Source organism: Simochromis diagramma, unplaced genomic scaffold, assembly GCF_900408965.1.
Source record: "Simochromis diagramma unplaced genomic scaffold, fSimDia1.1 OVJJ01000293.1, whole genome shotgun sequence".
In the NCBI taxonomy this organism is placed as follows: domain Eukaryota; kingdom Metazoa; phylum Chordata; class Actinopteri; order Cichliformes; family Cichlidae; genus Simochromis; species Simochromis diagramma.
In genome coordinates, this window is record NW_024386801.1 from 14,826,030 (window position 1) to 14,848,360 (window position 22,331).

The following is a 22,331-nucleotide window of genomic DNA, read 5'->3' on the forward strand; positions in this document are numbered from 1 at the left end:
CAAAATCCCTTTTTTTGCAAATACTTCTTACTTTAATAACTAACAGTATAATGTGATAAAAGCGAATAAATTGACTGACAATTTATTGATTGATTGATTGATTGATTGTATTGACGGGTGTGACTTCTTGAAACTGCACCAATTTTCTTGAAATGACCTCCAAGACAGAAATTTGAACCTATTTTCTTAATACTGATTTTTTTTATGCCATAAAAAGTAACTGTGCAGAAAGGAGACCATCTTCCATTTGTGGTAAAACGATGATCACATGTCCACTGTCACATATAAGCATTTCTACGTAGGTTGTTTATGCACCTGCACTTCTGCTGTCCAGTACTCCGTCTTATTTGCAATGTTCAGGATGTTGTGTTTATGTGTTTTCTTTTTTTGCTTTGCATCCATAATTTTGCCACAAGTAATGAGTTATATCACAGAAAAACAGCCGCTTTACCTCCCTGAGAGCATCAACTGGATTTCATGAGCACAGTAATAAATCTTTATTAAATTGTGAACTCAAAATCAGCAGGGGGCAGCACAGACACAGACACACACACACACACGCACGAATATTTTCTTTAACCGTGAACCATTATGTTCCACATCAAGGTTTACTGATGGATTTAATTTTTTCTTCGTTGTTACACTCTGCTCACTCAGTAGTTCCTTCATGCGTTCACACTCTGATAAACAGCTTTTATAACTTCAAGGCACGTGTGTAAAATGATTAATCAGGCTCTCAGTCTGCAAATGTTCTGCTTGTCTGTTGTGTTTTGCTTCATTTAAAAGAAAAAAGCAAGCACTTAAAAATTAATTTTGCTGTTGCATTGATATAATTGCTTTGATCCCATGATGAGCAGCAGACTAAAGTGTCCTTTTAGTTAACGTCTGCATGCGTCTGGCACTTCTTTGGGTACATAGAAAGGCTGCAGTAGTCTGCCAGGATGCGGTCCACATTAACCGCCTGTTCTCATCTTATTCTGTGAGAGGAGAGAGATGGTTTAAAATGATCAATAAAGATCCACAGCAGGAGAGGTATGAAATAAAATAATGTGTTTAAGTCAAGACGGTCGTACTTTCTTGGCTTCGTCCACACACTGCATGTAGGCAGCGGCAATGCGCGAGCAGCACAGAGTCTTTCCCGTGTTCTCCTTGTAGCATTTTAATATCTGACTCTGCAAGTCTCCACACACTGGCTGGGTGTTAAAACGACTGAGAGAGAGATGAAGAAAATAATATTAAATAACATTTGCCTCATTCTTATGATTCAAACTTAACTTACATCAAATAAAAGCTGTAATAAGGCTTACATGACACTACACATAAACAAATTAAAGTGTTCTGACTTACGTAAAACGGCTGAGAGTCTCTTCTTTGCCCTTCCGGAAGCTCTCGACAGAGACTTTGTAAAACTCTGCACACTGCCAAAGTGGTAAAAAACACACACATTACCCTCAACATAACATATCACAACTGCTTCAACAAAATCCCACAAAAAAATTCAGGACGTGACGGCTCCTCAGTGGCCAAAATTTGCATTTAAAGACCCCGAAAACATACTTTAGCTCAACTTCACGGTTCTATCACTGGTGTCAGCTGTAAAAGGTGGTGCTACATGTGTTTAGGTTCTAATTAGGATCCAGACATGTTGGAATTAAAGCGTGATGACATTTGTTAAGGTGTTTGATCATGTACCTATGGCACTGTTAATAAAATGAAAACAAAGCGCAGCATACTGCTGTATCTTGGATTGGCACACGGGTGCATTTACAATGCAATTTGATACCTGAAGAAAGTAATTAACAGTTTCAAATAGTTCCAGATATACTGCTGAAAAATTAAAGGATCACTTAATAATTTTAACATCAAACCCAGAAAGGATTGACGATTTGATAATTTTGGTTTCCACTAACTGGTGTTGTTTCATTTCCTTCTCCACAAGTTATCCAGTGTGCAGTACTGTGCAAAATCTTTTTTGTTAGGAAAATGGGAAATAGCCAAAACGTGCAGATATACATGGAAAACAGAGTTGTATAATTCTAACAACTGTCCTCAGGAATCGTTCTCTAAATTTCTTGAAAGACATTCAAAGCTCTTCTTTGGATCCTGGCCTCTTTTTATTCTGTTCTCTTTCAAGATGACCCCACACTGCTTTAATAATTTTCAGGTCTGGGCTCTTGGGGGGGGCAATCCATGAGTGCTAGTCATGGTTAGTCATTGCATGTTTTGTGCAGTGCCTTTTGGATCATTTTCATGCTGAAATGTCACTTTCCAGATGATACTAGATGGTGGATCAAAATCTGAACGTACTTTTCTGCGTTCATAATTCCATCAGTTTTGACAAAAATCCCCAACACCACTGGCTGAAATGCAGCTCCAAGTGATGACAGAGCAGTCAGTCACTGTTGAACCTCTCTTCTGACCCCTGCTGTACAGATTGATAATCACTTGAAAACAAAAACGTCATTCAAATCTGGGTTCATCACTACATAAGACCTGCTGCTACTGATTTTCAGCCCATTATCTTGTGTAAAGATAATGGGCTGAAAGACATAAAGACCTGGATGGCCGCTAACTTTCTGCTTCTTAATTCAGATAAAACTGAGGTTATTGTACTCGGCCCTGAAAATCTTAGAAATATGGTATCTAACCAGATTCCTACTCTGGATGGCATTACCTTGGCCTCCAGTAACGTTGTGAGGAACCTTGGAGTCATTTTAGACCAGGACATGTCCTTCAATGCACATATTAAACAAATATGTAAGACTGCTTTCTTCCATTTGTGCAACATCCCTAAAATTAGAAATATCCTGTCTCAGAGTGGCGCTGAAAAACTAGTTCATGCATTTATTACTTCCAGGCTGGACTACTGTAATTCATTATTATCAGGATGTCCAAAAAACTCGCTGAAAAGCCTTCAACTAATCCAAAATGCTGCAGCAAGAGTCCTGACAGGGACTAGAAAGAGAGAGCAGATTCCTCCTGTTTTGGCTTCCCTTCATTGGCTTCCTGTTAAATCCAGAATTGAATTCAAAATCCTGCTCCTCACATACAAGTTCTTAAATAATCAGGCCCCATCTTATCTTAATGACCTTGTAGTACCATATCACCCTATTAGAGCGCTTCGCTCTCGCTCTGCAGGCCTGCTTGTTGTTCCTAGAGTATTTAAAAGTAGAATGGGAGGGAGAGGCTTCAGTTTTCAGGCCCCTCTTCTGTGGAACCAGCTTCCAGTTTGGATTCGGGGGACAGACACTATCTCTACTTTCAAGATTAGGTTTAAAACTTTCCTTTTTGCTAAAGCATATAGTTAGGGCTGGACCAGGTGACCCTGAATCCTCCCTTAGTTATGCTGCAATAGACGTAGGCTGCCGGGGGATTCCCATGATGCATTGAGTTTTTCCTTTCCAGTCACCTTTCTCACTCACTATGTGTTAATAGACCTCTCTGCATTGAATCATGTCTGTTATTAACCTCTGTCTCTCTTCCACAGCATGTCTTTATCCTGTCTTCTTTCTCTCACCCCAACCAGTCGTGGCAGATGGCCCCGCCCCTCCCTGAGCCTGGTTCTGCTGGAGGTTTCTTCCTGTTAAAAGGGAGTTTTTCCTTCCCACTTTAGTTGTTGGGTTTTCTCTGTATCTATTATTGTACGATCTACTGTACAATATAAAGCACCTTGAGATGACTGTTGTTGTGATTTGGTGCTATATAAATAAAATTGAATTGAATTGAATTAATCCAGCTTATCTTTTTCTCCCTGTTTTCCTGCCTTAAAAATAGCTTCTTGACATCCACCAGAGAGACCATTTCTAACACGGCTTCACTGAACAGCAGACGGCTGAAAGGCCAAATGAAATTATATTTTTCCCATTTCTTAATTACATGACGTTCAGATTTTGATCATTTGCTGTAGATACTTTTTCGGCCTACAAAATCTTTTGTCCCCAATGTCTCTGGTTACCTTTAATACTTTGAAGGACACACTAAGATTACACAAGTTACAAGATAGTTTGGCTCCTTAGAAGCAAAATATAATAAAGGGTGACTCAAGACTTTTGCTCAGTACCATATGTCAGTAAAGATTTTCAAGTTGAACATTTAATTTATCAAGATCTGATGTCTGATTGTGTGTTGAGGGTTTCCTAGATTTTGGAGTAATATATACATCACATTAGATTAGATTACAACTGGAATTTTTCAAAACTAGTTAAAAAGCCAGTTAGGCATACACGTTGTCTTTTGTTTACAGTCTTTCCCCCCCCGGCCACTCGACACATCTCTAGTAAAACATAGTCTCGCTTTAAACCTGTAAGAACTTTAAACATATAAGAATTACTTCAAGTCTCAAAAATGTTAACTAACCTTTGTATCGAGTTTTGCAAGATGTTCCTTGTAGAGAGCGTCTCGTTTCTTCAGCTCTTTCTCCTTCTCCTCCAGCTGATGAGCCTGCGATAATTTAACATTCGTAGAAGATATCAGCACAGCTCTAAAAACGTCATATTGAAATTTTGTAGAGGCTGACACTCAATTTACATGCGGTTTTTTCAGGGTCAATTTTTCCTGTTTTTCAAAGTTACAGCTGCAAATCATGTCTGTGATTTGCAGCTGTTTGACAGTGAGGCATGCATGCATGCATCTCTATCGTCCTACCTTCAGCTCCATCCACTGAAACAACAACGCGGCAAGAAAGAAAAAGAAGCACATTAAAAGGAGGAAAGAGTTTTGTATTTACAGCAGAGTTCCTCACATATTCAGAGTCAAGCGTGTCTTCCTTTGCTTACATAAAGCTGCACCATGAGCTTCTCATCTTCCGTCTTCATTCGCTCTTTCGTGATAGTGTCTGTGAGCTTCTCCGTGCTCGCCGCCCTCTCAGCCTCCAGAATCTTCTTCACCTGCTCCTCCACCTGAGCCCGAGCTGCTGCCCTCGCCTCAGCTCGAACCTGCACCCTCATCTCCTCCAACCTTCACATGCACAAAGTGCATCTTTTAAAGAACTTAGAGATGATTAATCGATAAGCTGATCAACTGAGAATGCATCAGCAGCAACTGCTCAAGTGTGCAGATATCCTGGGATAATTGTACTTAATTAATAAGAATATATTCTCTGATATTCAAAGTTTTGATTGCAGTTTAACTTTAAAATCTTTGTTATCGCTATTTAAATATTATATTTATTATTGATTTATGGCATTTTTGCATAAATCAAAGAATAATTTTGAATAAATTCGAATGTTTTCCTATTAAATAGAATTAGTGACTAAATAATTAATGTGGCATCTTGAGCAGATGATGTGTGCATCGGTACGGATCGACTACAAACCTCTACAGTTGTGTTTTTATCTTATCAGAAGGGACAAATGAGACAGCAAGATTCAAAACTCAGTAAAACATTCAGTCTTGTGTCCTTACTGCCTCTGTAGCTCCTGCCTCTTCTGGTCGATCTCCTCCTTCAGACTTCTCTGCATCTCCTCTTTGAGCTTCTGCCTCAACTCGTCTTCCGACACTTGAGAAGCAACAAACAAAGCAATGATTGCAAACATGTTAAATCTACTGATTAAGTTTGATCTCCTACTAAAAGCCTGAAACTCTTTCCAAATGAAAGCCTCAAACATAACTTGAACATCACTGCTTTAGAACGCTGAAACGAAACTTCTACCAGAATTAATGGTCTGAAATAATGGTTACACATTGGTAATAAGAAAAGCAACAAATGGTGTGTCCCTGTGTACTTATTTTTCTGATATGAGTGCTTGATCTTCTTCACAGAGTCAGTATAGTAAGAAGCAAGGAAACGGAGAACCTCACTGGGAGGCAAATCTGCTGAGGTGGTAGGTGGCGTGTTCTGGCACACGCTACAGTTCGGGTCATTTCCACTGAATGTTCTGCCTCAGAGATTTCAGGATGTTACACTGTAACTCTGTAATGTATTTTAGGCTTGGAAACTTCAAACTGCTGCTTTCGGCTCTTGTTAACTGAAATGATCCTGCAGACAAAAGACGGAAATGCTCATTCTCAAATCTTAATCCCACCTTAGAGACAAGTGGTTTATTATTGTTATTATTACACTTTTTGGATGCTTCATCAGCTGTATCTCTCTCATTTCCTCAGAGTCATGTGATTTGGACTTTAATTCTGCATACTTGTGTATCTGACTGAGCAACATTATAAGGTTTGTCCTATTAACCTCCATGTCCTTAGCCACATCATGCACTTCAAAGCATCGCAAGAGCTAATTGGAAATGCCAAAAGATTAGGATGGTTCAGACTCACCTGTCACAGGTGGAGGTGGTGTTGTGACAACAGGTACTTCCCTCTCATCAAAAGGAGGCACAGATGGGTTCTTGGGGGACTCCTCAGGTTGGTGGCGGTGGAGCTAGAGGTGGGTGAGTTGGGGCAACAGCTTGCTCCACATAGTGACAGGATGGAGATGTTTCTTCAAAAGAGAGCATTGGAGGTGCTAGAGCGTCCTCTGGAGGAGGTGGAGATTGAGCACATGGAGGCTCTGGATCAATAGCTGGAACCACGACTGGTGCCTCCACTTGACACCGCTGGTCCACTTCCTCCACTGGTCCAGATGGAGTAGATTCAACCGTGGGTGGAAGTTGGACTGTTTCTACTGGTGGAGGTGATGGGGTAACAGATTCTAGAGGTTCAACAGATGGAGTGACAGTAGCGGGCTCAATAATAGTGGGGGGTGTTTGAGATGAAAGTTCAGGTGGAGCCAGAGATGCTTGAGATGACTCTACAGACGTGGGTAGGATTAAGGTTTCGGCAGAAGGTGGGACTTCAGCAGGGGGCGGAGGGAGGGGCTCTACAGGTGCTTTGACTCCTGGGGAAGGGGTGGATGGAGTTTGAGCTGCAGGCTCTGGAGGGGCTGGAGGAAAGGAGTGAAACTGCACAGGAGGAGGCGGGATGAGCTTAACAGCAGGAGCAGGTTGCCACTGTTGGAACTGTGGCTCCCTGAGAAGGAGGAGAAAGAGAAGGAGGTGGTGCTGCGATAACTGTAGGTGGAGGAGGTGACAAGTGTTCCACAGAAGAGGTGGGATCTGGAGAAGCCACTGGTTTTGATGCATGAGCGAGATGCGGCGAGACGACCTCTGGCGACAGCTTCATCCGCTTGATGACTCGGTCTGACAGCTGATGAAAGAAGAATAATAATAACCGTAAGCGCCACCTGCAGGCCACAAAGAGCAAATTCAAATGTTTCCCATGCTGGTGCTCTGCTCTCTATCACAGGTTCAAGTCTTGCGTAAGTAATGTGAAGTTTACGCATCACTGCCATTAAACACTGCAGAGTTATTTCACAAGACTCAGCGTGCCACTGAACAAGTGTCCAATGGAATTGTATATCAAATACATCAGAAAATAGGTCTCCTTGTTTCTTGTAAATATAATTGAAAAGACCTTCAGACTGTCTGACCTTTAATATTTTCTAAGAGAAATTCAGAATAAGAACAAATGAGAAATAATGTTATTTTATTTGTGCTTTTGTCTGTTGAACAGCCACCGGCAGTGACATAAATACACATTCAAAATCCAGAGAAGCAACTTTGGTACAGCCTTGCTGCCCTTTGAAAAAGTAACACTTACTGAGAAAGATGAAAGCATAAATGGTATATAACTTTATTTGTTTAAGAGTGAAGAACCTATCACTTTTATGCAACAATATATTTTTTTAAAAGAGTTCTTATCAAATACCATGACCAAGGCTACATCAGTGGAGAAGTTTAATGACTTTTAAGAAAATAGAAAGCCCAGCAGTATTGCAGCATTGAAAACAAGCCAATCAATCCAATGAAATGTCAAACAAAACAATAACTGACAGTTTTTAAATTGAAATTGTGCTGTTTTTAAAACACAATCTCAAACACCACTGGCTCAAACCATGACAGAGCCTCCGCCGTGCTTTTACACAGCGGAGGCTCTGTAGACACTTCTCTCCTGACCTCCTCCATAAATTTAAGATTTGAACCTACAACTTCAAATTTAGCTTCATCACTATATAAATTTAGTTGGCCTTGAATTTCAGCCACCCTTCCACTGAGACCATTTCTGATTAAGCTTTAGCAAAAAGTGTCCTATTATAATTATTATTAGGACTTAACTTTCAGATGCTTTTCATCTAATCTGCATAGTTTTTTTTTTTAAGCCCGCCACTTCAAAATGAGAGAAAAAGGAAAGAAATGAGAGGTGGCGCAAGACTTTTGCACCGTGCTGTATTTAAGGACCCCAGTGCCTGTATTTAAATCATTGACATTTCTCAGGACTTTTTTGGTGTTATGCTGCCTCCCACTGACAGCACATAACACCAACTAGCAATATGCCTTCTGCATATTTGGACACACTTTAATACAATCTGTAAATACAATCCTTCTTGACAAAATCAGAGGCTTGAGCCAGCTCCTACTGGAGAATTATATATTTTAGGATAGTTTTTTATTGCGATCTTTGAAGCCAAGGATGTCAAACTCATTTTACACTGTTGGTCACATCCAGCCCACTTTGATTTTAATTGCCCCTCTGTCAGTGTAAAGAAATGTAACTGCACACTTAATCCCTGTGATATCTCAATGTAAGAAAAAGGAAGTATGTTTTTCTACATGACAAAGGAACTGTGCTGTAGTTAATAAAAGAAATCTTTGAGCAGGACTATTCTGGCTTAAATTGTAACAAATAAAAGCATAAAATTACAGAAAGATGTTCTGGTAGGTCATTGCCCAGACCGTCCGGTAATTATAAAGAATAATATTTTTGTTAATTCACAGAAAGTTTCCTATTTTATTTATTTGTTTATTTTACTTTACAGTAGACAGATTAAAAAAGGAATTTCTGTAGTGGATAGTGAGAAAAATAATAACTTTAGTGTTTTTCATTTAACTATTACTTTATAACTTTGGTGACAAATACAGAGACAAATACTGAATAGCAGTTTCTATCCTGTTTTTCTTATATTACTCTTTTGTAATTATATTTAAACCTCTTCTCTTGACCCCGCAGGGACTTTCACTTAATTTGTTACAATGACAATAAAGATATTCTGATTCTGTGTAGTATGAATGGTGGCTGGGCTGTCTTTATTAGCAGAACAAGCTGTAAAATTTATGAAAATACAGTTCAAAGTCCAAAATAAAAAAAAGAACAAACTCCAATCCTGTGGGCCAGACTGGCCGGATTCAGGCACGCGGGTCTAATATTTGACACCCCTGATACAAACCAAAGTAAAAGTGCTGTTGTTACACTGTAATGTCACCAATAGAGGTCGATAAAGGTCGCAGATTGAGAATGGCATTATTTACCTGAAATAAAACTGATTTAATTATAGATATGATGCCGTAAAGAATTAACCCATAGTTTGGATATTACAGGAATTTAAAGACTTTGTGAAGCAGCACTTCTACACGTGTGGGGAATGTAAGGCGAGCATGCACTTTCTATTTTTAACCCCTACACCAAAGGGAAGCCGCTGACTTTGTGCGGGGTGATTTTAGCAGACTTTAAAAAATGGAAAAAAAAAATAAAAAAAATAAAAAATTTCAACAAGGGCGTCTGAGACAGGAATGACAGGAAATCACTGACTTGCACTGATGCGCTGTGCAGCCGTGCGCTATACTGATGGAAACAGCTCTAAACAAGCCTTCACTCACCCGAATGCCCTTCAGAAAAGTAATTCCTCCGCCTTCATCTTCCTCACAGAAGTGACTCGGGCTGTTTCCCCCCATCACTGCCCCTGCTGAAACTACAGCACCCACAGCGTGGACGAGTGCTCAGTGACATAAAACCCAAACAGCTGCCCTTCCCACCACCGACGGGGAATAACATGAGCAGCCATTGGATGGAGTTGAACACCACCCCCCTGGATTGGTCCAGTGCGCATTAGTCAGTGAAACGTAAGAGAACAGAGTGTCCCAGCTTTAAACATTCATAAAACTCACTTAAAAAAGAAGCATGCACAGATAAAAACAAAAAACAAAAACAGTCTCAGTCTTCAGTTATGTTCCCACTTTAATTTCAGTCACCAGGGAGTGTAAAGATTTATTGTTGACAAATACACCTGAGACAATATGACAAGGACACGGGGACTATATGCACTGCATAACCTGTCCCCCTATCTAATCACGCAATCTGACTCCAGCAGCTCTTCACACATGAATCGGTGAAGTCCTTAAAATGAACACGAACCTGGAGCAGCTAGAGGCTAAAAAAATAAATATCCAAACAACGTCATAGGCAAAAAAGAAAAGTGGCACTGAATTTGTGTCTGTGAACGCACCATAACGAGGTACTAATGTTAAAACACCTAAGTATGAGAGTATTCGTATTTTTCCCATTGTTAGCAAATCCAATAAAAAGACCAAACTCAGAATCTGTGTAGCCAAAGTATTACAACACAACACTGACCCACACTGTTGCACTGGCTGACAAAGCTCTCACCAGACCCCCAATCACACACTTCGAACAGTACCTACAAAATAAAATATTCACTCGTCCTGATAAAAACAGTCTCCAGCTGTATTCAGAAATGATTTCGCTAAATGACACCGGCTGGAAAGGTGGGACTAAGTGTGAAAATCTGACGTTTTGGCCACAGGGGGCAGTAAAACTGTCGACACAGCATATACATGCTGCAAACAGATATTTATTTCCCCTTCAAATCTATCATTATAATTATAACAGATTAAACACTGAAAACATCTTTACCTAGAGTCTGTTTGTCAAGCGGAAACAAGGAATGTTTATGGATTTGTATGAAAAAAAAAAAAAAAGACAATTTAATCTGACTAATAATCACTCTTCAAGTTTGTGGTAAAATGCTTGACAGGAAGCTCACAGTAAGTCGTTTTTACAACTTTCTGCAATCAAGCACAAGAAAAACAAGTTCTGGGGTAAATGATGGCATGTATCTCTTTGGGCCTGGAGAGAGGGGGAAAACTCTCTGTGGGTTCATCACCATAATCAAGTAGTCACGTGATCAAGTAGTGTAAAAATATTGACTATAGCTGGTTTTAGAGATCTACATCTTCAGTCACAGCGAATGGGCTTGGTGCTTGGAGTCAGAGAGCACAGACAGACAAAACACAGATTCATTCACACGTGGAATTAAAATAAATAAATCCATCACGAATGAGATCTGGCTCAACTGACTCAAAAAGCTCCTAGCAATAAATCTGTGCTGATTTTTAATAATCTGCTGGATTTGATCTGTTCATGGGATTTGCTGACAACAATAAAAATGCAGAACACCACCATCCTTTAAACTGTTCAGGTGGTGTATGACTGAGCACCGTGTAATCAAGTATAAATCTAAATGACCCTAAAACTGTATAAAACTGCTGCGGGATAACAACATCACTCTACGTCCAACACGATAACTGATTTTCTGTCCACCGCCAGTCTCTGGTTCGTCACTCTGCCTTCTTCTCTTTGGCGTCGGGTCCCCGTAGAGCCGCCCGCACGCTGCTCCACACCTCCGTGTACAGAAGAGTACCGACGAAGACCACGGCCGTCCCCACCCAGTGCCAAGCGGTGAAGGGGTTTTGGAAATAAATGATGGAGAAGATGAGGCTGAGGAACTTCCTGAGCGTCACCACCAGCGTGACCGTCAGTGAGGCGCACTCGGTGGTCAGGATGAAAACACCACGGATGCACACGTACCTGAAGAAACGGTTAAAGACTGCAACAAGACTTGAGATACAGAAGACAAAAAACTAATTTCTTCACGTGTTGCTAAGACGGTCTGTGTCAGTTGACCTCGTTAGCTAAACCGCCATTTAATTAATGTTATTTTTCACGATCAGCATCACTGGACAGATCAGGCAGGGATTAATCAGTTAATATTGTGATCCCGTGTATAACAGAAATATTCAAACCTAGTTTTGGTAGTAATATAAAATTATTCTGGTAAATTATTGTAGTATTTATTTTAATTAACATTTTTCTATGAAGCCCATAGTGGATTATTAAGGTTTTATTTTACAGCTGATTTATAGTTTAGTTCCATTAATTAATATTAGTTTACAAATATTTAGGAAAACAACTTAAACTTTCATTTTTTTAAAGTAAAAAAATAAGGACCACTCTTTAGTTTTCTCACTTATAATATTACTTTGTGTTACGAACTATTTTAGCAGTTGTTACAGCACGAATTTAGATTCTGGGTCATACTGTTTCTCTTACTGAGACAGCATTATAGTTTACATACATGCTACAAAGGCTGAATCCCCACAAATATTTTCTGAATTTCAAATGAATCAGTATATGTACAAGTAATCTCTGTGAACCATAAGCTCTGGTTTCAGACTGCTCTGAACACACGGCTTTGTATTGTCAAATAAAAAGGATATCACTACCAAAGTTATCTCAGACACGCTTTTGGTTCTAAGCTGAGAGGCCCAACCAGGAACCAGCATAAGAGTTAAGCATTAAAAACAGCGCATAAGCGGCTTTGCCCAAATAACTCTGTTTTATCATTATAAATAAAGGCAAAGTCAGTAATCAAAATTCAGCTGATGCTCAGAAACAATGAAATTTGATGAGTCAGCTACTTAGAGCAAGAGGTGATGTATAAAATTTCAATGATTAAAACCACGCTGTAGTTTTGACTTCTGGTATAAAAATCCAAGCACCTTCTTCCTTTACAGCAGTGCCTTTCATGCCTTTATTTAAACAAAACAAAAGAAAATCCAAACAAGCCTTCATCAGCACAGAGTTGTCAACCCACTCAGGGGAAACATGAGCTGGCCTCACAACGAGAGGGTATTACTTCACTGATGTTGTCACAGAAACCGGGCTCAGTGCTGTGAACATGTCCGGATACTTGATCTGTGAGCTCGCCGAGAAGCGAAGCTACCATCTGTGGGACTAAGACCTGCTGACTCTGTGAATCCCGCCCAGACGTGACTAAAACCACAGGGCTGCTGAAGCGAGGGCCACCTCAGATAGATCCTCTGCTGTGGTGTAAAGAGCTGTTTGTGACACCACAGTTTTTAAGTCCAGTAAGAGCGCGATACTTTCAAACTCAACGGCTGTTCATAATGTCAACAGTGGGCTGAATGTGTCTTTAGTGCAAGCTGAGAGAAAATTGATCAAACTAAACTGATTTTTTTTTAATATTAGCTTTAATAGCACACACATATGTGAAGTGCTCGACAGTTATCTCTGCCTAATTAGATGATTAAACTCTGCTTGGCATGTGGGTGTAAACATTTCTTTAAAACTGTGTGTGCTTAATGATATGAACATTGTTTTTTGCATCTGATGAAGGTCATTTGGATCGAAATTTGTGATTTAATAAAACAGCAGTAAGCTGAGGTTACAGTTTATATTTTTTAGCTGCTGAGGGAAAAAAGCAAGTTATGAACTGTGATATTGTGTTTAGTAGAAAAAGAGAAAAACAGTACAAGCAAACTGCAAAAGTACTTGTTTTGGTAGGATACTGTGTGATGACATTGATCAGCAGGTAGATCCACATTATCGGCACGGTCAGTTCGACCCCAGGAATCAGCGTGGGAGCTGCAAAGAAAGTAATCATTGACACCTGTGATGAAACACACACTCTGAAAAAGACTCCCAGAATGAATTGACGGCACTCACTGCTCTGACTGAAGAGGACGCAGTGGTTGTAGATATTTGTAGAGAGAAGCAGGAAGCCCGGCAGAGGCAGGCAGTGCTGCAAAAAGATGCAAAAGAATCATGTTAAAGGATTGCACATTTTAAAACAGCTCCATGAAAACATTTGTGGAGTGAATTCCTGGGCTGTTGGTGCTGGAGGAAAACTCACATTGTAGAAGAGTGCCTCTTTGGAGTGTTTTCCATACTTCTTGTACAGCGTCTCCTGAAAAATGCCCATCCTCGCAGACATCAGCAGGGCAAAGGTCAACATGGCGATACCTGAATGCATCCGTACAACATGTATATGGATTATCAACATGACATGAAGCGTTATGTTTCTATTCTAAACTTCCCACCCCTGCAAATGCCTCCAACACACAAAATGATTGGACAGAAACTTGTGACTTACTACTAAACATACACATCGACATTCACATATCTGCAAAAAGTCAGCGTCAGCTGCCACTCACCTATAAGCCAGTGCATAAAGGTGTAAAAGCCTTGGTCTTCTGAACCCTCATTTGACACATTCTGCAAAATCAGGAGTGCAGTTTATGAGAGCACACTTAAACAAATGCTAAAATGACTCACAGTCAAACTGCAGCAGTACCCAGTGTTCTGCAGAGGACTCACCACTTGTTTGGCAGACATGATGGTGCAGATGAAGATACCTGCAGAAACTAAGGCTATAGACAGATATTTGCTGGCCGAATATCTGCGGAGAGAGAAGAAAAATGTGGGTAGATTCACTATGACTCTTTTCAACTTATTTCGATTTGAAAGCTTCCTCTTTTCAATAGCTTCAACTACACAGCTGAAAAAAAGTGAATAAAATTTGCATTGTTAAGCCCTGAGATGAGCGTTTTAATTGTCGCCTTGGTTGAAAACTTGGCTGTGACAAGGAAGGGAGGAAAGCTGACTCATTAACCAATGAGCGGATAATTCTCCGTTCCTAAACATAATATAACCAAGATTCACAAAATAGAATGTATTTGTTACTGAATATAACCAAAACAGAGTGACCGAGAGGGGAACACAGACAGCTTTTCCTCCCATAGACTTCTATAGTATGGAAGTATCTTTGCAACCTAAGCAAGCGTCATCTGGTGGCCTTCAGATATAATGCAGGTGTTTCCACAATAGCTTCCTTTGTCCAACCTGGCTGCTATGTCCATCTTTAATCAGAATCAGATCAGAATCAGAATGGGTTTTATTGCCAAATGTTGAGCGGGTTTACAACATTAGGAAATTGCTTCAGTGCAAACATAGTGTTATAAATTACGCTTAAATAGACATGAAAATAAAAAAAAGAATAAGAATTAAAAGTGCTAAGTAGATAGATAGATAGATAGATATATACATGATATATACATGAGTGCAGGTGGTGATCAGTGCCAAACATGGAATGATGCAGTGAACACAGCGTAGGGTCATGTGTTAGTGGTGGGAACAGTCATACGGTTATTGTTCATGTGTCCAACAGCAGAGGGGAAGAAACTGTTCTTAAACTAAAACTATCAATGTATAAAATATAATGATGGGTACTGTAGACAGCACCACTACAAACTTTCAAGATAATGAAGATGAATGTGTAAATCAGACTGTCGTAGTAAACCTGCTCCAACAGGATCTGGTGAAGATGATTTTATTTCTATAAAACAGCCAAATTTGTGGAACACGGGATGAATCAGTTCAGATGCAGGGATTTTTGCAACGGTCTGTACACAGAATAAAACCCTGATCATTATAATCTCTGTCAGCAAAAAATGGATCCTATTAGCATTTAATCAAAGTGTGTGGTCATTAAGTACACTCCATGAAGCGTTCTAGTTGCTAAATTTACAAAGTCAAAAACATAGTGGGGAAACGTTGTGTATGTTGTTGGGGGATGCTGGGTACCTTTTCTTCAGGATGATTATTCCCAGGATCATGTTAGCGATTAGTGATCCCTACAGAGAAACAAGAAAACAGTTCAGAGATCAGGCTTTGGTGAAGGAAGTGATGGTCAGTGATAACAGGAAACATTCAAGAGTCATAGTGTGAAACTTACTGATCTAAAGATCATGTGTAGAGGCATGGCAATGTTGAAGTTGAGAGCGTAGTTGTTGATCACACTGACAGTGAAGAACATGGTCACCATGATCACATAGTTACTGAAAAAAATAAATAAATAATGGACAATGTGATTCAGTGTCAGCTTTAAAAAGTCACCAGCTGAAAAATATTCACATCAATCTTTTTTGTTAATAAATTATTTAATTTTCACCTAATAGGTATTGCTGGTTTCTTGCGTCCAAAGTTTGTTTCAAAGATGAAACCTTCCAATGCGATGAAGACAAACTGAGCAAAGGTGACTATGTTGCCACATCCTGGAAAATCTCTATGAAAAAAAAAAAAAAAAGAGCCAAGAGTTAATTAATAATGCATCATTTAATGCTAACGACAGACATTTCAAAAATGAATACACTGGGGAAAAAAGAGCAATATATGTATAACTTTTTCTCTAATCTACATACCCACTTAGTATAATTGAATGGCATTATGTAACTGTAATGAAAATAAAAACTAGCCTCAGAATAAATGTGCTAAAAGAAAATAAAGATAGAAGTAAATCTTTAGTTTTAGTCTTTGGTAATGTGGCCCAATCTATGGATACTATACCATGAGCAGGCTTTTGCATGGCTGTTTCTAGACATAGGGATATCTACATGAATATGAGCCAGGTGCCTGCACAAGTGCTGTGATTATTTATTCAGAAATTCTTAAATTTACACTCAGATTTACACCCAGCCTCACCTGTATGGACGCACAACTTTCACAGCTAAGGAAGGGGGGGATAAAAACAAACAACTAAAACAAGGTGCTGACAGACACCCCAAATATGGGTGTGTATAGTATTGACACTGTGCATACACATAGTCACCTGACACTTTATTTGGAATACCTGCTCAGCTCTTGTTAAATAAATTATCTCATCAGTCAATCATAGGCACCTTGTTAAATCTGTTGCCAGGGAGAATTAAACAGTTCTGAAGGCAAAAGGTCCAAACTTGGACCAAATAAGTGTGCAGTAAAAGTATTTCCATAGAATGTCACTAACTACAGGAAACCACTCTCTTACTTTCACTTCAGTAACACTGATCAACAGCTGATAACACAGAAACACCGAATAACCACAGAAGCACAAAGTACATGTCAAAAGACTGAACTCCTTCCAGCATAAACTCGTAATGCAAGTGATTATGACACACAGTGATACTGCTCTGCTACATATACTGCACGCAGCGTAGCCAGTTTTCTCGTTAACACCATCCATTAACTACGTGAGGTCAGGAGTAACTTAAAAAACGTCTTGATCAAGTATGATTTAAGAAGCAAAAACCGTTGAAAACGACAGTTAAAATTATTCAGGAGGAGAAGGGTAGCTTAGTAACACTCAGACACTTAGACAAACATGCAAATGAGACTTCACTTCCTGTATGAATTCAGTGAAAACACCTGTGCAACGAGGAATCTAAAAACAAACTGTTCACACAAACGTTTGTGAAGTAAAGTCTTCATGAGTCATTGGTGTAGACACGGTGTAAGTTTCTCACTGACCTCACAAGCAGCTCCAGAAACACCACATTGCTACAACAGCCGACAAAAACAAGAACAACGGCAAACACGGGCCCCATGGTGTTCACGGCGGGAAAAACTCGGTGGAAGATGTGTCACTTAATCAAACGGGACAATGAACGGAGCATGTTTGCATTACGGCAGCGGTTTGTGTGTCCGACTTCTTGTGCTTTCACACAAACTCCGGTTTCAGCTGAACACGTCTGAATCCGAGATTTCGCTCTTCCTTGTTCCAGGTGCTTCATGGGAGTTGTAGTTTATTTAAAAAATAGGAAAAGGGGTTTCCCGTGTGCGTAATATTTATAGTTTCATGTAACACATTACGAGTTAAAAAAAAAGTATTGTACAGGAAGCAACACTACATGTGAATATTAGAGAAAAATGTAACAAACGAATGAATAAATATGCGTTCAGCGTAATCACGGTGCAGCTCTGACGACACGCATGCGCAGCTCATTACAGACTGAAAAATAATGAGATATCACTCTGCCTCATTTTATAGGTACATGAAGCCACGCAAGGCTGTTGGAGCAGGGGAGCTGCTCACTATGAACTATGATCGTGCAAATTTTGGTATCGATTTGATACCAAGTAAATACAGGAAGATTATTACTGATACTATTACTTTTAATCTATGAAGGGATCTTATATAGGGAAGAGCGGGGTGCTGGGATTTATGACATGAATCATCATCCATTTGCAAATTTTGAAAAGATTTAAATCACTGTGGTTTTACTTTCCATAATAAAAAGTTAACACAATCAGCGTTTCATGGATTTTAACAATGAGCTTTTTGGAGAGCTGGAATGTAAATATGCCTGTCTCTGACGGACTTTGTTTTTAAATATGTTATAGGCTATAGATAAAATAGATATGACAGTCAAGCCAAAAAAGGTTCAGACATTTTTCTTTTTCCAAATGTTTTAATTAAAAAAAAAAACACAATTCAATGATCTACATACTAAACTTGAGGGATAAAAATAAAGTACTGATTATTTCGCGCTAGCATCGATCCAATATCAATAACATTTACAATTTGAAACATCTAATAATTATCTGATATGACACCTTATATATTTTTGGACTACAGATGTCTTACAGTTAAATGATTACAACAGCCAAATAAATCAAATTAATAAGACCAAAGGATAACAAGTACTTTTTTTCCTAAACGTGCACACACAGACAGCAAAATTGGCAGAGTGTGTGTTGGATCAGTGAGTGTCATCATAGACGATCTTTGCTGGAGTGCGCGGCTGACGTGGTTGCGTAATGAACCGCTACCTTTGCCTCCACTGCTGCTACTGCCGCTTGTAGCATCAACACTTTGGCTACGCTGCTTTCGTAAAGCTGCCAGTTTGAGTCGTTGCGACCTCTTGGTGATTGGACAGAGTCTTCAGCGGATACCAAAATGATTTCGCTCACGGATTCACAAAGTAAGAGCCGCTTCTGTTTCTATGCTGTTCTTTGTCTTTCTGGTGTTTCTGTGCGAAACCGGGTTTAGCTGAATGTACGAGGCCAGCAGCTCAAACACGATTGGCTGAGAGCAACGCTACGTCACCACGTGAAGTAGCTGTAAAGGGGAACTGTTTTTTTTTTCCTTTTTCACTTGTTTCTTGTTTTTTTTTTAAAAAAAACGTATATTGAGCACGGCCGAAGTGTAAACCAACGAGGTTAGCGTATGTGCACGAGTCATTTAACTGCTTGGTTTTTTTTGTTTGTTTTTTTACACTTGGCTGTGTGATGTCAGCACAGAAGTCCCACCTACCTGCTGTTCAAACCTTCTGTCTGCAAAGGGCAGCCAATAATAAGAAAGCTTGCTTAAAATGAGAGGGATAGAATTAAAAAAAAAAAAAATCAGACAGCTGGCTAATCCAGAGTCCCACTGTAAGATAAACAAGGCTTACTTTGGACTGGATCATGCAAAGCTGCCCTGTAATAAAATGTGAAGCTGGAAATGAATATGAATACCCCCCTTAATGAATAGTCATTCTGCATTTCTTTAATAAAATTGAAATCCATGTAAACCAAAGTAGATCATGCGACTTATTAATAACTTCTTTCTTTTTCTTGATGTCTGCAGAGATTGGGATGGGACTGACGGGGTTTGGTGTGTTTTTCCTCTTCTTTGGGATGATGCTGTTTTTTGATAAAGCTCTCCTTGCCATTGGAAATGTGAGTTGATGGTTTTTGGGTTCATTGATATATCAGAGTAGTACCTGTATTGTTGATTGCCATTTGGCTGTTGGTCCATATGATCACATTTGCTGATGTGAGTGGAAGTTGATCTTTTCTTTGCTGCTCTAGAGCAGGGCAGTAAAAAGGAAACAGATGTTGAAAATGAATGTTTATATCGGGTAAATTATTAGTTTAAAAATTGCTGTGAGCACAGAACCTACCTAGTAATTATAACACAGTGTGAAAGTCAACCCTATATAACCTAAAAGATGTTGGACTCGTGACATGTTGTTTCCTGTGCAGATTCTGTTTGTCTCCGGACTGTCGTTCGTCATCGGCCTCGAGCGTACCTTCAGGTTTTTCTTCCAGAGGCACAAACTAAAAGCCACCAGCTTCTTCCTGGGAGGAGTGTTGGTGGTTCTGCTTGGCTGGCCGATTGTTGGGGTTGTTCTGGAGATCTACGGTTTCTTCCTCTTATTCAGGTCAGCTCAGTCAGAAAGGGCTGAACTCCTTTTCCTCTTCTTCCTCTTTTGGCTGCTCCCTATTAGGGGTTGCCATGGTGGATCATCTACCCGAATCTCTCCTTATACCTAACGTCCTTTGTCTGTCACCTCAATCCCTCTGCATGTCCTCCTTCACTATATCCATGAACCTCCTCTGCCGTCTTCCTTCTTTCCTCCTGCCTGGCACCTCCATATTCAACATCTTTTGTCCACTATCTCTCCTCTGCACATGTCCAAAACAATTTCCAAGTCTCACTTTATTCTTGCACTCGTTAACAGGGGATTCTTCCCGGTGGCAGTCGGATTCATCAGACGAGTGCCCGTGCTCGGGTCTTTGCTCAGCTTACCGGGGATCAGTGCGGTAAGTGTCACTCTCGGGCACTTTAACCTTAATAAGGGTCACTAATCACAAAGTATTGTTTAGCTTTATAAGGCTTTCAATGACATTTGTCTGCAAGACTAACAGTAAATAAACATTGTCTGAATTTGATGAAACTTTGTGGAGAGGAAGATTCCACTAATCTTTGATGCAGTAATAATAAAAGTTGGTCATGGTGGAGAAGGTGCTCTCTGAGTGCACCTGCAGTTTTCTTTTATGCAAGCCTCTCTGGTTGCAGTAAGAAGTCAGATTCTATAGAAGTGCATGAGAAAATGGCTTCTGGCTCTCCTGCTTAGGTTATGGTCTCAGTTGCTACTTTCAGGTTTCATTAAATACAACATGATGTCCACTGTGTACATAAGATTCCAGCTGTAGTTGAAATAGCAGGGTACGCCACCTACATTGTGGCCGAGTCACTCAGACTCATGGTCTGATCCGCACCTTGCATCTATTTAAGCTCAAGGCCTGGAAGCAGAATTTTGCTAATCAAAGGGTGTCACGGTGGCCTCCTCCATCTTTTTAAATACAGTCTTTGGCAGACATGGAAAAATCTGGTATTTGCAGCCCGTTGTCTAAAAAGTCATGCAAGTATAATTATACGAATACTAAACTATCTTGTTTCATTTGTGCTAAACAAAATTCAGTTTACCACCATATATGACTAAAAAACATCATTTAAAATCTTGCATTTGAGAAGCTGGAACCAGGGATTTGTTTTCTTTATTCGTATTTGAATAATGTTAAGTGCAAAGAATTGATTATCAAAATATTTGGGGATTAGTTCTCTAAGCTAAACATGAACTTTTTCCATTAGATGATACAAATGGCATTTACGGCAAAAAGCAGCTGAAAGTTTTTAAAGAAGCTGATATTACTTTGTTGATCTATGTGGGCCTTAAAGATTTTTAGAGTGAAATGGCTCCAAAAGCTGAGGAAGGTTTTTTAGATGAGAGGGCTCTGGTCTTTCTCTCATCTAGACTAATAACAGGGTCCCTGTTGTCCTGAGCACGACCTCATGGGATTCCCCGCTCAGTCTCGTGTCTTTGAAGCCTTTTGTAGCTTCTTGGAAACCGTCAGCGTCCAGGATCAGTTAATTCTGTCGTGGTCGCTAATATTTTACAGCTGTTTACCAATATAAAAACCTCACTGCATTATCAACATCATCATCCTTGCATGTTCTGGTTCATACATGTTATTTTAAATCATCCTTCGCATAACAACTCGTAAATAATTCTGCCCTTTTTCATGTTTTATTTCAGCTGGTGGACAAAATTGGTGAGAGCAACACGATGGTATAACAAAGAGGACAGTTTCAGCGTTTCTTACCGTGTCATGGTGACTGTATATTTTGACCATTGCCATTCCAGAGCTGTGAATCCAAACATTACTCTGCACAAAAGACACACGCATCTGTGGATGTCTGACTGACTGTACATTTAATTCTATTTGAGGGAAACTGTTTCTATCTGACTGCTACTGGAAAACATTACCAAGAGATCTTTTTTTAAGGCTGAAAGCAGTTTCTCTTTTATGTCATTCCACTCTGATATTTATGGACTGATAATCTGGGACCACTGGATTAACTCGGAGGACAGTGACAGCATCTGTGTGCCTGAACAGACACTGAGGGCCTTTTTTTTTCCTCCATGAAGAGTTAGTGGAATTTTATACTTTAAAAAAATGTGCGGTTGAGCTAAATGTGGCAGAAATGTAAAAACAGTTTATATTGTCCTGGATGGAGATGTTTAACTGTAACTTTTCTAAGCGCTTGAAATAAAGTGTGCATTTTATAAATTTTGTTTTGTAGCGTAAGTAATTTAGATGTCCCAGATCTTACCTGCGTTTTGGGTAATAACAGTATGATTTGCTAAAAGAAGCCCAGCTCCATCTTCTATTCAGGGACTCTACTAGAAGAGCTTTACATGGTTCACCCATACTGGGCCTTGGTGAAGCTCCTCTAATGCACATGTCCTCTGAAACAAGCTGTTTTACCCTTTAATGCACAGGTGTTCAACTTCAGTCCTCGATGGCCGGTGTCCTGAAACTTTTCC

At 39.7% G+C, this 22,331-nt stretch overlaps 3 protein-coding genes across 6 annotated transcripts; 1 reads left to right on the plus strand and 2 right to left on the minus strand.

The window, feature by feature from the left end:
- Positions 1-473: 473 nt before the first annotated feature.
- On the minus strand, positions 474-9,862 carry LOC120730017 (MICOS complex subunit MIC19-like). 2 transcript variants are annotated; one of them, XM_040026083.1, is made up of 9 exons: positions 9,639-9,862; positions 6,265-7,131; positions 5,404-5,497; positions 4,776-4,956; positions 4,645-4,659; positions 4,357-4,440; positions 1,348-1,418; positions 1,074-1,209; positions 474-977 (listed from the first exon to the last, which is right to left on the minus strand). In XM_040026083.1, the coding sequence occupies exons 3-9, from the start codon at positions 5,457-5,459 to the stop codon at positions 954-956; spliced, it is 567 nt and encodes a 188-aa protein (XP_039882017.1). In that variant the 5' UTR covers positions 5,460-5,497; positions 6,265-7,131; positions 9,639-9,862; the 3' UTR covers positions 474-953. The 2 variants fall into 2 exon arrangements, with proteins under 2 accessions (XP_039882017.1, XP_039882018.1); XM_040026084.1 differs by lacking the exon at positions 4,645-4,659.
- A 116-nt stretch (positions 9,863-9,978) lies between these two features.
- slc35b4 (solute carrier family 35 member B4) lies at positions 9,979-22,327 on the minus strand. 2 transcript variants are annotated; one of them, XM_040026081.1, is made up of 10 exons: positions 22,118-22,327; positions 15,869-15,982; positions 15,653-15,755; positions 15,502-15,551; positions 14,236-14,317; positions 14,073-14,133; positions 13,772-13,881; positions 13,585-13,660; positions 13,428-13,503; positions 9,979-11,646 (listed from the first exon to the last, which is right to left on the minus strand). In XM_040026081.1, exons 1-10 carry the CDS (start codon positions 22,246-22,248, stop codon positions 11,397-11,399), a joined length of 1,053 nt encoding a protein of 350 aa, XP_039882015.1. In that variant the 5' UTR covers positions 22,249-22,327; the 3' UTR covers positions 9,979-11,396. The 2 variants fall into 2 exon arrangements, with proteins under 2 accessions (XP_039882015.1, XP_039882016.1); XM_040026082.1 differs by lacking the exon at positions 22,118-22,327 and adding an exon at positions 17,203-17,656.
- Positions 18,512-22,075, plus strand: golt1bb (golgi transport 1Bb). Of its 2 annotated transcripts, XM_040026086.1 has the most exons (6): positions 18,512-18,656; positions 19,304-19,395; positions 19,702-19,880; positions 20,181-20,262; positions 21,540-21,555; positions 21,648-22,075. In XM_040026086.1, exons 1-6 carry the CDS (start codon positions 18,632-18,634, stop codon positions 21,653-21,655), a joined length of 402 nt encoding a protein of 133 aa, XP_039882020.1. In that variant the 5' UTR covers positions 18,512-18,631; the 3' UTR covers positions 21,656-22,075. The 2 variants fall into 2 exon arrangements, with proteins under 2 accessions (XP_039882020.1, XP_039882019.1); XM_040026085.1 differs by having other exon boundaries at positions 18,514-18,656; positions 21,540-21,671.
- Positions 22,328-22,331: the final 4 nt, after the last annotated feature.

Coding starts and splice junctions, on each gene's coding strand:
- golt1bb (XM_040026085.1), top strand. CDS start 18,632: ATGATTTCGCTCACGGATTCACAAA. Junction 19,396..19,701: donor CTCTCCTTGCCATTGGAAAT/GTGAGTTGATGG, acceptor TTTCCTGTGCAG/ATTCTGTTTGTCTCCGGACT. Junction 19,881..20,180: donor GGTTTCTTCCTCTTATTCAG/GTCAGCTCAGTC, acceptor ACTCGTTAACAG/GGGATTCTTCCCGGTGGCAG.
- LOC120730017 (XM_040026083.1), bottom strand. CDS start 5,459: ATGCAGAGAAGTCTGAAGGAGGAGATCGACCAGAAGAGGCAGGAGCTA. Junction 4,957..5,403: donor AGGCAGGAGCTACAGAGGCA/GTAAGGACACAA, acceptor GTGCATGTGAAG/GTTGGAGGAGATGAGGGTGC. Junction 1,210..1,347: donor GAGACTCTCAGCCGTTTTAC/GTAAGTCAGAAC, acceptor TCTCTCTCTCAG/TCGTTTTAACACCCAGCCAG.
- slc35b4 (XM_040026081.1), bottom strand. CDS start 22,248: ATGTGCATTAGAGGAGCTTCACCAAGGCCCAGTATGGGTGAACCATGT. Junction 15,983..22,117: donor TGTTATTACCCAAAACGCAG/GTAAGATCTGGG, acceptor TTTTTTTCATAG/AGATTTTCCAGGATGTGGCA. Junction 13,882..14,072: donor CTTTATGCACTGGCTTATAG/GTGAGTGGCAGC, acceptor GGATGCATTCAG/GTATCGCCATGTTGACCTTT.